Below are 17,232 nucleotides of genomic sequence, written 5' to 3'. Positions count from 1 at the left end.
CTCTTTACATATAAAACTTTTACTTTATATACAGTAGACTCTATTTTCTGGGATAGATGGTAAAAAAATTCCCAGATAATCGATTTCCTGGTTAATCCAAAAATACAGTAAGTCCCCGACATGCATAAGATTACGTTACAGGACTTCTTACATAAGTCGAGTTTTATGAACTCGGGAATAACTAATATAATATTACTACTATGTCCCTGATATGCCAAAATTACAAAAACCACATATCCTCAGAAGAATGAAGAAAAATAGTTATATATTTTTAATTAGTTTAATTAAATTATTTGGGGACAGCAGTGAAGTAGCCAGAGTGGCATGTAAGAAAAGAAAACATAAAAGGAAGAAAAAACGCATGTTATTCTACTGTAAAAACTGATATGTGTTTCGTAGCCTTGGTTATTATAGTTGACTTCATTGCTGCCGATCCCTTCACTGCTTCTCATATTCTGTCTAACATAATGTAAGTCTGAAGCTACGTAAGTCTTGGACTTACTGTATCGAAAAAAGATCAGCAACCTACGTAAAAAGAATGATGATAGATAAAAAAAACTTACCACGCACTACTCGTGTGTCAAATGCGATGTTTCCCTTTATTTTTTTACAATGTCCCGTATGGTTTGGTCACCAACATTATAATGGTTCATTAGAGATTTAACGGTTACACCGTTTTCAAACTTTTGAATAATTTAAAGTTTTTGTTTTATTGAAAGCTCTTTTTTTTAGAAATCTCAAGCTTTACTGAAAGCTTGATTTCTAAATTAAAAAAAAAAAAAAAAAAAACTGACATCCCTGACATAAATAACAAAACAAAATTTGCCCTTTTGCGGTTCGATGAAACACAACAATCGACGTGACGCACTAAATCAAACTAAACATTTGCATTATCACGCGACTTACTAAACTAAAGGTTAAATAGGTACACTAATCTCCCAATGATGACTTATAATGGCACTTATTTACAACTTGCAAAATATCTGATTATACTTATTCTAGTTACTACTTGAATTTTATGATTTCTGGTTGATTTTTTTAAATTTAGAGTCTTGAAGTGTCCCTGTTAATCTGATTCCGGTAAATCGAGAGAGTCTGCTGTATTTGTATGTTCACGCACACTATTTAGTCAAAATTATTTGCGCATGCACGCACACACACACTTAACTAGACTCTGAGCTGGCCAGACCTGTCTAACTCTTACTGTTCTGTATGACATGGAGCATTGTCATACTGATACTGACAAGGCCTGGAGTATTATCACAGTGTAGGTAGCACATAAATATCCAAAACATCAAAGTAGGTTGTGAACTTTGATTTTGGGCTGTACACCCAATAGATTAAGTTTAAACTAGTTGAAACAGACCATTTCAGCAAAGAGATTCAAACCATGTTTAAGATGATATGTTATAATAGGAACCACTTACTGGGCAATCTTTGCCCAAACATGCACATTGGAATGAAACACTATGTAGCAAGATTTGTCACTCCATAGATCACTTTCCACTGTTCTGTTGTCCAGGAACATCTGGAATATCACTCCACGCAGTTTCACATTGGTGACTGATATTGGGCTTATGTGCACAGCAACCCTACTATTGAACTGAACAGCTGCCTACAGAGGTTAACATACTCATGGATGTTTCTGTGACCTCTTGGACCTTCATTATGTTTTTAAAGAATGACATGCATGAGGTACTGGCTACTCTCTTTATGGTTCACTGAAAATATTTCATAAATTTGTAAGGCCATCTGGACTTTTTTCATTGAAATATCACTTTCAGTCTTTTGTCTTGGAATGATATCCACTGCAGTGGATTTTTGGAGGTTCAAATGGGTCACAGTTATGTACACCAAAAGGTTATTAATGTGGCAACCAACAACCACTATCCCTCCCTCAACTGAACTGAAAGTGTTTGGTCTAGGGTTTGGATTGCTTGGTTTTATCCTGGAAGCTTGGATTTTTTTGTCTACCAAATAGGAAATTTGATTGATGCTTTTACACCCCCCCCCCTCTTTGAAAGTCTGGAATTTCTGGTCCATAACACATACTTGCTTCTAATGTAGTGCTGAAGCTGCATAGCCAGACTCATAAGATTTATATTGGTATGCATTTTAAAAGTGCATATCACTCTGCTCAGCTACACATGTCATTTCAGGCACCTCCGTAGCCAGGTGGGAAGGAGCAGCAGTGCATAGCACACGCTTCTTGATTAGACTGGGGTTCGAGCCTGTCACCACCAAATACGGAGGATGCGGGAAGGTCGAGGAATGACCACTGCATATCCTGGAGCAATATGGCCTTAGTTGCTAATGCTCCTAAAAACCAAATAACTAACTAACATGTCATTTCACATGTAGGTAGCCTCTGGCAAAGTACACATTGATGTCTAATTTCTTTTGGTTATATAGTGTATATGTTAAGAACTGTTTTTTGTAAAGATAATTTTCATAAACTGTCATGGTTATGAACTGAACTCAATTTTGTCTGTGACTTCCAAAACCAACTTTCATTATTTATTTATTGTTATTATTATTTTTGATTACTTAGTTGCTAAAAGAACAAGTAGAAGAATTAGCACTGAAGCTGCAAATAATAAATGATGAGAATCAATCTTTACAGTTGACAGTAGATAAATTAACACTTAATATGAAAAAGGGTACTGAAGAAGAATATCTTTTAAAGGAAAAGGTAAGAAAATTTGTAATATAAAAAAAAAAAAAATAATGCATTTCAGTTAAACCTCAGAGAAAAACAGACATGATCCACCATTATTGTTTAATTAAAATTTTTCTAAAATTGTGAATTTCTATCACCTTCTGCTATAATTTGTCTGTTATTATATTAATTTGAGAGTTCCTACTATAGTTGCCTTTAACAAACCTAAGATCATAATCTCAAAGACTAGAATAACTTTTATTGTATTAATGAAAATTATCATATAAGAGAAATACCAATTAATATGCTGTTATGCCACAATTATTACCTTTGTTAATAGCATCACTCCCTGGAATTTCTGCCAGATAGTCACATGTTACCCTTAGTCACATGTTACACATGATGATCAGAATATCCACGAAAGAGGAAAGGAAATGACATTATAAGAGAATGATTGACCCCTGATTGGCCAATGAGAAGACCCCCATTAATCTCACCCTGCCTCCTAAACATTCTCTTATAATTATGATTCAGTACCCATTGTTGTTTTCAGTATTTATTAATAATGTTGATGAAGACATATCAGGCTTAATGTTTAGGTTTGTAGATGATACAAAGGTTGACATAGTGGTTAACAGCAGTAATCAGGGTATGCTATTGCAACAAGATTAGAAAATTAGGCTGTGGGTTTAGAAGTGGCAATTGAAGTTTTGCATTGACAAATGCAAAGTACTACATATGGATAGCAGTAATCTCAGATTAATGTACCACACAATAAAATGAAAGAGACCTAGGGGTAATTGTGCAGTCAGATAAGCTCTCTGAACAGTGAAACAAGTTGCCAGAATAGCCGATTCAGTTTTGTCACTGATATACAGGAATTTTGCACCAGCAGCGATAAGGTGATAATAATTTTGCTATGTAAGGGCATTTTTGAGTACTGCATACAGATCTGGAAGCTTCATTTTAGGATATGGGGCTATTGGAATGGGTGCAGAGAACAGCAACGAGATTAGTGAGGAGAGCATAATGGTACTCTTACTAAGAAAAAACTTTGGTTCTGCAAATTGCAGTATCTGGAAACTAGGCACCAGTGAGAGGATCTGAATGAGGTGTTTATGGCTTTGAATGACTGAAAAAGCTAAATGTTAATGGCATTTTCTTAGCATTGTTCAACCAACACACATAAGGGAGCATAAATTTAAATTGATGGTTATAGAATAGATTTGTGGCAATTTGCTTTCAGTGAGAGGGTAGTTGGTTGTGGGAAAAACTTATCTAGTGTTGTAGAAGTGGGTAGATTGAATAAATTTAAGGAAGAATTGGACAGATTATTGGAGGGAATTGACTGGTGATGTGGAAGGGTCCCCCCCCCCTTTTTAAGCTGATGCTGTATATGCTTGCATCATTTGTCACTACTAATACAATCCATGAACAAGATGAATGCCTGAAAGACATATGCTCACAGACACACACACACACACGCGCACGCACACACACACACACGCGCACGCACACACACACACGCGCACGCACGCACACACACGCGCACGCACACACACGCGCGCACGCGCACGCACACGCACGCACGCGCACGCACACGCACACGCGCACACGCACACGCGCACGCACACACGCGCACACACACGCGCGCACGCACACACACACACTTGCGTACGACTCTTGCCTCAACGACATTTTGTGTTTAGATGGTTGTTCGCTACCTTGACTGCAGTTATTGCCTTGGACTAAATGGAACCTTGATTGAATGAAGCTTGAACTAGCAAGACTCCACTGTATTTTTATATGAAGGTCATGGATTGACAATGCATTTAAAATTGACCAATTTTGGTAAATTTTAAACTAATAGCTCCTTCTAATGATATATCAAGAAATGTTTTATCAGACAAATAAAACCACAGAAATAAAATTCTCTGGAAATATTAGTGTGCTGCTCTAGAATGATTGTAGTCCATGCTCTGCAAGCAGGATCAATTAGAGTACATTATTTATATAAACATTGGATGCAGTGTTTCCTTTTTCAGAATTGCCAGAAGATTGGAGAGTACAGCAGGCCCCCATTATAACACGGTTCGCTTTACGCTGATTCTCTATAACGCTGTTCTTATATTATAACCCGTATCTGACTATAACGCTGTCACAGATCACTATAATGCTCTTTTCAGATTGCATTTTTGGCATATTTAACGAAATCATTTCATTTGATGGAGTCAATAGCTTGAAAATGAATAGCAGAACGGCATTAAAACGTTTCCCACGCCGACTTGAGAAATTTTCCCACACTCAGTGAAATTTTCTTGCGCGCTAATTTAATTGCAGTACAGTCAGTTGTTACGTAGTTCCGAGATCAACATTTTAAAAAAATGATCAAGTATATTGCTTGTAATATTTGCGTAATATGCATTTATCTGAAGTCTAGTCATCACTTAGATATTGTGCATAACGGACAGTTTACTTGAACATTGTATCGCAATTAATGCAAACCAACGCAGTTACATTTTCGAAGAGTTAATAATGGCCAATAAGAATGGAAAAGCAACAACATCTGGGCGAAGTACGAAGACTATAAATGTAAGAAAAAGACTGAATTTGAAAATGAAATTAGACGTTTTAAAGCTAATCGATTCCGGTCAACGACAAGCGGATGTGTACCATAATTTAGGACTTGCAAGTTTAACTGTAAGAACAATTATAAAAAAATAAAGAATTCATTTTAGCAGTGGGAAGGATAGCTATTCTACTGCAAGCAACTAGGGCTAGGCCGGCTATTAGGATTGAAATGGAAAGACTAACTAATTTTATTGAAGATAATATCCAATGCAGAATTCAGTTAAGTTAAATATTAAAAAAAAAAAAAAAAAAAAAAAAAAGAGAGAGAGAGAAAAAAAGAGATTAGCCAATATGATGATCTGAAGAAAACTCACCTAAAAAAAAAAAAGGAGCCGAAACTTTCAAAAAAGAAGTTAAAATTATTGAAGAGGGGTATTATGTGTTATATTTCTCAACAAGTTTTTAACATAGATGAAGCAGGACTTTTGTGGAAAAACGAATGCCTAAAAGAAGTTTCATATTGAAAGAAGAAAAAACATGCCAGGTTTCAAAGCGGCGAAGGATTGGTTGACTTTACTGTTAGGTGGTAATGCTGTGGGGGATTTAAAATTAATACCCTTTTAGTTTATTTGGAAGAGGGCCAAAGTTCAACCCAAAATCAACACATTTTTCATGATTTTAATTGGAATTTTAAGTTTAATTTTGATACGTAAGTAGTTACCACATAATTATATACGTATGTAATGCAGAATATTTTATATGTACAAATATTTGAATATTAAATATTTTGACCGACATTTGTTCATCTTTTCACTACTGTTTATTATTGATTAGGAAATATCCTATAGCACCTACCGCAACTCACAAATGCATATGTCACTTATGGGAATGCAATGCTCGCTTAGCACGGATTCACTTAGCGCTCTGTTTTTCCGGAACGAATTATCAGCATTACGCGGGGGTCACCTGTAAAGTGAACCCGAACCAGGCAGGAAGAGGCCACCACCTTTTATGATCATTAGTTGCTCTTTCAATATGTTCAAGAACTGGAATAGAGTATCTTCAGCCACTTTATGTAAAAAAGTAATATAAGGCTGATAAAGACATTAAAAGTCATGAAGGAATAGCCAGTGCTTCTTTAACACTGCAAATCTTATTTGGTCTTACTACTCAGCAATTATAACCTCAAAAAAATTAGGTGTACTAAAAGTGTTAATGAGCTAAAAAGATTATGTTGATCTTTCAGTAAAGTCAGAAAAATATGAGGATATCCTGTCGCCTCCGTGGGCAGGAGAAGCAGTGCGTAGCACACGCTTCTTGATTAGACTGGGGTTCGAGCCCGTGACCACCAATTACAGAGGATGCAGAAAGGTCAGGGAATGACCACCGCATATCCCCAGAGCAATATGGCCTTAGTTGCTAATGCTCCTAAAAACCAAATAATAACAACAACATGAGGATATCCAGCATTTAAAAATATTTGTTTTAAATTCGCAGGACAAAATATTTTTGAAATTTTATATTTGTAATTGCCAGTACATGATATGACAAAGAACAGATAAGCAAAGTGTTCATTCTGTTTATTTGGGGGAGGAGGTAAGGAGATAATTATTTCACTGTATAAAATAATGATTAGGCCTTCTCTTGAGTACTGCATATGTCTGGAAGTCTTATTTCAGGATGTGGATCCTTCCTATTTTTAAAGTTGATAACTTAAAATATTTGTGAATTTATAATTCACAATTCAAACTGTGAATTATAAATTCACAGTTTGAATTGCCTAAAGTTTATTAAAATTTTGTATAATTTTATGTCATACTATTAAATTTCCATCATATTTTGTGTCAATTTATTAAACTTTTGTCAGTGAGTGATTTCAATAACATTGTACCACACATAATCAAACTGTCTTCTGTTTGTAAGCAAAAACTGTCAGAATCCTGATTCCCTGTAATCTTCTAATTTACACTTTATTATCCACAGTATTAAGCAAATATCCTATGAGTAAAATAACAAAATCTGTTACTCTGTGGACTTGTCATTTGAAAACTATTTTTTGAATTTGGGGAGGAGACTACTCTCTAGTGATCATTTTTCTCCTATGCCCTTATATATACAGGTAACCCTTGTATAATGCGAAGGTTAGGTTCCAGAAATATCACGCATTATAGAAATCGCATTATATGAGGTTCAGGTTTCATAAAAAATGTAGGGTTACGTTCGGTAGTGTTTTTTTTTTTTTTAATTATAAAAACAACAATGACATTCAACAAAAACATTTTATTCATTCAAGAATTCATGTAACTAACTATTTAACAAATATATAGCATATTATTATAAAAATTAGGAATTGTACATAAATTTCATTGCACATAATGCATAAATTTCAAAATTAAAGAAATGGATATTTTAATCGTCATCACTGTCTTCAGAAAAAATATTTTGGACGTCGTTATCACTTGAAATCTCTTCGACATCATTTATATAATTCTCACTGGGTACTTCAGCTGGTTTTCTTATCAAAGAGTCGGTAATAAGACATTGCTTACCACTATTCTGCAATTTTTATTAAGTTCATAATATGGAGCTAAACAACTGTCCAATTGTCTTTTGAATTTTTCCGAGCACTCTGTTGAGGGATCATTATCCATAAAATAACTTCCTAACTTTTGTGGGGTGCCTCCGTAGCCAGGTGGGCAGGAGCGGCAGTGCGTAGCACACGCTTCTTGATTAGACCAGGGTTCGAGCCCGTGACCACCAAATACGGAGGATGCGGAAAGGTCAGAGGAATGACCACCGCATATCCTTGGAGCAATATGGCCTTAGTTGCTAATGCTCCTAAAAAAAAAACAAACCAAAACCTAACTTTTGTGCCAAATTTAATCCACCTTCTAATTTCTTTAGACTAAACTCTTTAACGGACTCAGCACAATCAGAATCTTCAGTAGAACTTTCCTCACAATTTGTATTTGGTTTGGCGTTTTCTATTAATTGAACCAATTCCTCCTCATTTAAATCTGTTTCTTCATCAATTAATTCACGAATTTCATTTTCAACCATATCGGAAAATCCCTCACCACCACAAATGTGTGCCAGGTTTGTTATAAGACTTAGTTCAGCATCCACAGGAGGTATGAAATTTTGATTAAGGACATCACCAGGCCATAGCCATATTTTTTTCCAGCAACCTTTCAGTGTAGAGGGTTTTGACTCCTTTACACATAGAGAAATAATTTTTACACAATTAAATATTGAAACTCTTTCCACTCTTGATACAGTGTCATGTTTGGATTAGATTCCATTTTTTCCAAAATTAATTCGAATGTTTGACGAACATAACACACTTTAAATGTTGAAATTATCCCTTGATCAAGGGGTTTAATAAGTGACGTTTTAAGCGGCAAATAAATTACAGTGGATTCTGGTTATTTGGGCCACCGGTTAATCGGGGCAGCCGTTTATTTGGGGAAAATCTTAAAAAACAGTAACCAATCGAGAAAATAGCCAGGGCTTACTTCGCTTAATTGGGGCAGGAGACCACAACAACACTGGAGAATACCCTACGATTGTCTCCGATGGTACCACGTGGTTCGGTCGAAATTCTGGAGGTCGAAATTAGCAGTAACCTGTTTATTGGGCTTTTCTGTTAGTGAAATCTTTTCTGTTTACTATCATAAACGGATAGTAAACTCGATCTTATTGAATTTGCGATAATACCGACAGCTGGAATTCTGTGGGTTATTATGGTGAAATGTGTTTACACTTCCATGAAATCTTCAATCATATAAAAAAATTAATTTTCAGATCTCCTCTTCATTCCTATTTTTAAAGCTTTGTAACTCGTTACTCCATTCTCACTTGCGCGTATTGTGTTACTTGCAATTTGTGTGTGCCGTATTCTTTGTTATTGATTGCTTATCTTTTTACTGTTTTAAATTTTAACCCCCACCCACAAATGTCAGTGAACAGAAATGCCAACTAGTTCGTATGCACATATTGCAGTACTTATTAATTATTCCGATTATCATGTATATTCTTCCGATTTTCACGTATCATTTAATTTTTTAATTGGTAAGGTAATAAAGGGTAAATTTGTGCTTAATATATCTTTGCTTTTATAGCCTGTGGATAATATTCTTCCTATTTTCTCTAATTAGAATCGCTGCTTAATAGAATTAAAATTCAATTCACAAACGTGATCACAATGACCGGCGCTTACTACACATTGTATAGTGAATGCTTTACTATGGTGAGTTCGTTGTAACGTGATTTGATTGTACACTTGAACCAATTGTAAAGGGGGGGGGGTACATTGTATTTTTAACTATTTACGTGAAACTTCGGATAATTGGGGCAGCTGCTTAATCAGGCCAAAATGCACTAATCCCGATGTGTCCCAAATAACTGGAATGGACTGTATTTTAATATTCGGATGGGTTACATTTTTTGAGTGCCCTGGCGTGTTATCTAAAATTAGTAAAATTTTAAAGTCAGTATTTTTTTTCTTCATGTATTTTTCTATATCAGGCACAAAACAGTTAAAAAACCAATTTTCAAATATGCTAGCTGTAAGCCATGCCTTTTTGTTGGCTCTCCAATGAACAGGGAGGGTGGACTTGTCAATCACTTTCATAGCACAAGGATTTAAAGATCGGTTAATTAACATTGGTTTTGTCATGTAATCACCTGATGCATTACTACAAAACAGTAGAGTAATTCTGTCTTTAGAAACTTTGAATCCAGGAGCTGTTTTTTCATTTTTTGTTATATAAGTGCGTTTTGGCATTTTTTTCCTGTTTAACCCAAATTCATCTGCATTGAATACCTGGTCTGCACTATATATACCTTCTTCAATCATTTTTAAAAGTTCTTCTGGGAATTTTTGGGCAGCACCTAGGTTGAGCTGAAGATTATGCAAAGAAAATCGCTTTTAAAATTTTCAAACCAGCCCTTACTGGCACAAAATTCATGCTTAGAGCTTTCTTCTGAAAAATCTTGTTCAAGTTCTTTTAAATATTGATACATTTTGAGGGCTTTTTGTTTAATAAGGTTTCCACTCAAAGGCATTTTCTTGTGAGTACAATCTTCAATCCAAACCATTAGAGATGTCTCCATTTTTTTCCATTAAAATATCGCATATGCGAGCAACGCACTTTGCACTTATCATTAACCCAGGAATAACACTATCTCTGATTTTCTGCTCATTTTGTTTGATTGTATGAATTGTTGATTCATTTAAATTCAAACTCCTTGCAACAACTCCTTGTTTTATTACATTTTTCAACCGATCCAAGATTTTAATTTTTTCTTAAATTCACTATTTATAACTACTTGCGCAACAATTAACTCTTTATAAGGTAAAAATTTGAATAACATCTATACAGATAGAACTATGTATATATAGTTCTATCTATAGTTCTATCTTAATATCACCATAGTTAGGCGCATTATGGCCTTTGCTGTCCTTGCGCCGTAAAGCCCTAAAACAAACAAACAAACATAAGGTAAAAAACTGGCAGTACACAAAAAAGTATGTATGTATGTATGTATGTACTTGCGTGTTTCCCCTTATGGCAACTACACCCGTTATTCAAACAGACACAAAATTAACGAACGTAAAATTTGATTTTTAAGTCGCGTGGTAAGTGTGTGAAAAGAAGCGATACAACAATTTGTAGATCGTGTTATATTGAAAGCAAAACCATGTCATACAAGGGTTACGTGTGTGTGTGTGTGTGTGTGTGTGTGTGTGTGTGTGTGTGTGTGTGTGTGTGTGTGTGTGTGTGTGTGTGTGTGTAAAATATTTTGTATAATATTGAAGATAATAATATAGAAGTTAATTCAAGCAGACAATACGAAGCTGGATTTAAAGAAACGCAAGGGTTATATATTTAAATAATGACTTAAAAGTTAAAATGTAATAAGAAAATAAATAAATATCAAGCTATCATTATAGGCAGCAAAATGCACATCCTCTGCATGATGCCCAGATTATAACCAATAATTCATATAAAAAATAAAATAAAACATAGGCCAGTAGTATGGCAAAAAAACAGTAGTGCGAAAATTAACATAAAAATAACAAAAATAAATCAACAGGGGGGATGTAAAGGTAGCAATATAAACCATAGCCAAAAGTCCCCAAATAATTTAGAGCTTTAAATCCAATTAATATTAATAAATCCAATTTAAATTTAAAAATAATGCCAATTATATATAATTTAGCAGTACCCTCTTGTAAGGTACCAGTTCCGAAAGACGTGAAATATCACCAAAAAGGGACTAAAAAGAACTATAAAAGAAAAAAAATAACAAAATAATAGACTGACCATTATGCCCCATATCGACAGAGGACCACGAGGCCAATAATGGTCATGGAATCACTATACAAATCGTCGCAAAGGCGAACAGATTGAAGGACCAAACCACCCCTTCTTCCTCCGATTAATCCACAAATGCAGAGGATTTGCATAGCAGTGGTCCTTATGCAGTGAGAAATAAACTATAGAACAGACAGCACTCTAGAGCAAAGCCACACCACTGACATAATGTAAGGTTAGCCTTTATATTGCTACCTTTACTTCCCCCTCCCTGTTGATTTATTTTTATGTTATTTTTATTTTCAAGTTAATTTTCGCTCTACTGTTTTTTGCCATACTACTGGCTTATGTTTTATTTTATTTTTTATATTAATTATCTGGGCATCATGTGGAGGATGTGCATTTTGCTGCCTCTAATGATAGCTTAATATTTATTTTCATTTTCTTATTACATTTTAACTTTTAAGTCATTATTTAAATATAACTTAGTGGTAGTAGTGGGTTGATATGCAAAAAGCAGTGCCTGTGCCGCCATCTATTCTCCTTTTTCTGTTTATATAAGCTGGCTAAGCTTACATTATGTCAGTGGTGTGGCTTTGCCCTAGAGTGCTGTCTGTTCTATAGTTTATTTCTCGCTGCATAAGGACCGCCGCTATGCAAATCCTCTGCATTTGTGGATCGATCGGAGTTAGAAGGGGTGGTTTTGTCCTACGATCAGTTCGCCTTTGCAACGATTTGTATAGTGATTGAAATGCAGCGATTCCATGACCATTACTGGCCTCGTGGTCCTCTGTCAATATGGGGCATAATGGTCAGTCTAATATTTTGTTTTCTTTTAGTAGTTCTTTTTAGTCCCTTTTTGGTGATATTTCACATCTTTCGGAACTGGTACCTTACAAGGGGGGGGGTACCGCTAAATTATATATAATTGGCATTATTTTAAATTTAAATTGGATTTATTAATATTAATTGGATTTAAAGCTCTAAATTATTTGGGGACTTTTGGCTATGGTTTATATTGCTACCTTTACTTCCCCCTCCCTGTTGATTTATTTTAATGTAATTTTTGCTCTACTGTTTTTTGCCATATTTTTTATATGAATTATCAGTTATATATATGTGGTTTTTTTTTTTTTTTTTTTGGTAGTTGTTGGCGCATCGGCTTCTGTGGCCATAATGCACCTCCCAAGGTTTTTGCAGTACTTTGATCCAAGCTCGAGGCGGGATTCGAACCCATGACCTTTGGGTTGCCAGGCAGGCACTTTACTGTGTGTGTGTGTGTGTGTGTGTGTGTGTGTGTGTGTGTGTGTGTGTGTGTGTGTATACACACACACACGCACAACTTATCGTTGTCTACCCACAATCTAGATAACTTCAACTGGCGTCAACCACCCAGACTGAAGGCAAAAAATTACAAGGAGTTTGTTTCTGTAATGATCAATATCTGCTAAGATATATAAAAATTCCGAGATTAAGTAATTTGAATCTAAACCAATTAAAGGTAATTAAATTTTTTAGAATCAAAAGAAAGATATTATAAATTTAAGCATACATCGTTGACCCGACAGAGAACGTAATTTAATAATTAAAATAAGAATAAATGTGAAGTATAAGGTATATCTGCCGTATCCAGGACATAATGTAACAACTAGTCGTTATGAAATAATAATCCCTCTAGTGAGTATATATGTGGTGACCCTTATGTGATGGATATGGTAAAAATAAATAATTAATTAATTAATTAAAGTTAAGTTAATTCGAAGAGAAACATGCAGATAGTAATAAGAGTAGGAATAATAGAACCTGAACTCCATAAAGGCGAAAATATAGTAGTACAAATAAGAAATAGTTTCTCCTACATCCTCAGATTACCCTAATAATTTCGAAGAAATAAGAACAAAGTGTAGGACAGCTTAAAGACAATACAAGATGTAAGTTGTAGCTCGGGTATGCCTGGGATTGCAAACCCGTTTCTATAGTAGGACCCTGAGCTGAATTTGCATGTCACCTTACATGAACTTAAGTATATACAGTGTGATTATAAGATAAGATAAAGTAAAATAAAATAAATGATACACTATAATTTGCAGGCAGGTGGGTACAAGTTTTCTAAGCTGTAAGACACCAAGAAAGCAAAGCGTATCCTATGTACATAATATACATGGCTCTAAATCCGTAATTATGGTAATTATATTGAAGCAATGGGTTCAGAAAATAAATTTTGAAATTAATTATATTTATCGCCTTCCTGAAGTGGTATTTCAGGTAAGCGATAGGGAAATTATTATTTATCAACTTATTGTACAACGCTATTATGTTTGCTGCACAGATTGTGTTTTTATTGCAAATAGAAGCAATCCTCAGGCATTGGGATAAAATGATATTGCGTGTACTGATTTCGATATATTAGATCTCCAGTTCGTAAGGCCATCTACATGGAAATTAAATGCATCTCTTTTATTAAATACGTTTACATCTCTATTATTATGGAATATTTATATAAAAAGATCCAGGTAATTTGCTGTAGTATCAGAACTGTTAGTTATTTAGTCTGGGTGGTTGGCCCCAGTTAAAGTCATCTAGGTTGTGGGTAGACAACAATAAATTTTGTGTATGTGTGTGTGTGTGTGTGTATATTTTTTTTATTTATTTATTTATATATATATATATATATATATATATATATATCCCTTGCATTTCTTTAAATCCAGCTTGGTATTGTCTGCTTGAATTAACTTCAATATTATACAAAATATTTTATACACATTATGGTCGTAATGCATAATTACTCTAGCAACTGCTTTCACCCATAAGTATTAATTACAGCTTGATACAATATTAACTTTCTTTCCATATTACTCATATATATATATACAGGGTGATTAACTACCAGTGTGACAAACTTGCAGGAGGTGTAGGGGGCACAAAGACGAATCACATAACATTGCAGGGTCCGAAATGTCTTCGTCATGAGGTAGAGGACGTTGAACGGGAGATCGCGTGAACAGCGATCCTGCTGGAAGTCAGCATTTGCGAACCGGTTCTCGAGGCAGTAGGATGGACGAGTATTCAAACGTTGAACTGGCCGACATGCACCTCATGTATGGAGCTGCAGGCTGTAACGGGCACGCCGCTCTGCGCTTGTACCAGGAACATTTCCTGCACAGGCGTGCTCCTCATCATGTGATTTTAATCGTACGATGAGAAGATTACGTGAGACTGATTGTTTCACGAGAGGTACCATGAATCGAGAGTGAACGACGAGGATGCCAGACAATGAGGAGAATGTCCTACGTCTTGCAGAAGGCAATCAGAGTATGAGTACTCGAGCGATAGGCCAACGATTAGGTATTTCCCAATCCACTGTATGGAGGATACTGTCAACAAACCAAATGAGTTCATACCATCTGCAATGTGTCCAATCATTGGAGCCTGTGGATTATCCACTCCGGAGGACTTTTGCTACTTGGTTTCTTCAACAGAAACGGTTTGCAAATGCTGACTTTCAGTAGGATCGCTGTTCAACCCGATTGCGACCTCCCATTCAACATCCTCTACCTCATGACGAAGGCATTTCGGACCCTGCAATGCTATGTGATTCCGATTTGTCTTTGTGCCCCCTACACCTCCTGCAAGTTTATCGCACTAGTAGTGAATCACCCTGTGTATATATATATATGAAATAAATATTTTTATTATTATATCATTTATTCAGTTAGTGTAAGCACCCAGAGTTTTCTACTTGCAGTTTCTCCTTAACATGTAGTTTCCACGTTCAGAAACTACATGTGATGAACACAGTTAAATTGATATATTTTTTGGAATCAGCATGATTCATTTTATAAAACCCATTTTCATTATAGAAAAAAAATTAAAATCCAAATATTAAAATTTTGAAAAATTGTAACGTGAAATTGTAATATAAAATTTATTTAATTGAGAATTATTATTTTGATTAAACTTTGAAGGTAGCTTTTTCAACTCATTAAATCTTAAATGGCATAACATTTTTAAGAAATTGTATTATTTTCTAGGTTCAGACTTTAAGCAAGTCTTTAACTGAAATTGGTTCCTCCTCCCAGACATTGCAGGATCAAGTGCAGCAGTTGAGACGAGAATTATTAAGTAATGATCAAGAGAAGACAGTAATACAGCAAACCTTGTCTACAACAAGGTAAAACCATTAAGTGATTGTCTGCAGATTAGCAAAAAATTAGCCATCTAAATATTTTTAAATTTATTTGCCTATTGATGATGGTTATTTGCTGTATTTTATTATGAACATGAGTGTTTTTAGCTTCTTCCTCTTTGTTTCATGTGGAGCCTGGGACCTCAGTGCATGAGATATATTCATTTTCTTCCATGTTCCTTTCATAGAACTTCACTTAACACAATTTAATTACAACAGTTGCTTGGTTTCTGATCTTTATATTTTTAATCTGGCTTTCATTAATTCAAGTGCAGTTCATTTAACATTTTGGTGTTATTTATAACCTGCCAGTCCATCAGAAATTTTAGGATTAACCACATAATTGCAAGGAAGCTTTTGCTGCTGGCCAAAAACAGAACTGAATAAAAATAAATAAATAATAAAAATTATGTTTCTCTTCCTTGTGTAGGCAACTATCCAGCTGACCTTTAATCTTCTCCTAGCTGTTGGCATCAGTTACGCCAGAAGTAATTTGTTCCAGTAATTAAAAACACACTACCTAAAAGAAAACTTCCTACATCCAGTCTAAATCTCTTTCTCTGCAATTTGAATTTATGTCCTCTAGTTCTAGAATCATTTATAACAGTGAAAATTATGCATTCATTCATTTATCCCCTCTAAGGTGCCTGATTGCCAAACTCTGTGGCCTACATGTTTGAAGTATTTTCTTATACAAATGCCCTTTTGCAGATCTCACAAAGCAGGGTGCCTTGGTGAGATCCTTTCAAGTCAATTCTTTTTTTTAGGTGTGATCTCCATATCTGAACAGAGTATTCCAAATTCAGTCTTACAATTTTCTTGTAGAGTGAAATTATGATCTCGCTATTTCTACAAGCAAATGGTTAAGATAAGTCATCAAGAGGACACCATTGGCCTTCCTTGCCGCATGTCTACTTTGCTTGGAGAATTCCATGTCTGACCATGTCGTAACTGCTAAATCCCTTTCTTCCTACACAGTTTATAATTTAACCCTACTAACTGTAACTAACTAACTCTATATGTTTTTGGGTTTCTATTTCTTAAGTTCAAGGGCTCGATTTTGCTGCATTAAAACATAGCTTTTCTGACCACCCCTGAAGCCTATCGTGGTCATTCTCAGGAAGCACTGCTTGGTGTTAATCATTAACTACTCTACCAACCTTAACATCACCTGCAAATTTTGACATGCACTCTGTTCCTTTATTGACGTCATTGATGAAAATTAGAAACAACGGTAATCCTAAAACTGATTCTTGGGGCCTTACTTTTATTGTTAGACCAGTCAGAAGTTCGACCATTAATCACAACCCTTCACCTTGTGTCCCCCCCCCCTGTATTCCATCTTAGCCATAATTCCAAAGTGCTCCAGCTTATACAGTGACATCCCATAAGGGACTGTCAAATTGAAATTATTTCCTACATCCATCCTGCTGATGAGAAACCATTTAAAAATAGATATCTAGGTTAGTTAAACATGATGTTCTCTAAACTAA

General features: G+C 35.1%; 1 protein-coding gene across 2 annotated transcripts in view; it reads left to right on the top strand.

The window, feature by feature from the left end:
• Window positions 1-17,232, top strand: part of LOC150085385 (uncharacterized) — a 237,836-nt gene that overhangs the window by 129,369 nt on the left and 91,235 nt on the right. For both annotated transcript variants that reach the window (XM_090373192.1, XM_090373193.1), the window contains 2 exons: window positions 2,552-2,692; window positions 15,585-15,724. In XM_090373192.1, coding sequence (XP_090229318.1) covers window positions 2,552-2,692; window positions 15,585-15,724 — 281 coding nt within the window. The remainder of the gene's footprint in view (window positions 1-2,551; window positions 2,693-15,584; window positions 15,725-17,232) is intronic.

The sequence above is a fragment of the Mastigoproctus giganteus genome, chromosome 5, assembly GCF_048544385.1.
Source record: "Mastigoproctus giganteus isolate SK-2022 chromosome 5, ASM4854438v1, whole genome shotgun sequence".
Taxonomy (NCBI): Eukaryota; Metazoa; Arthropoda; class Arachnida; order Uropygi; family Thelyphonidae; genus Mastigoproctus; species Mastigoproctus giganteus.
Note: the sequence above shows the minus strand (reverse complement) of the source record. Positions and strands in the feature narration are given on the sequence as shown.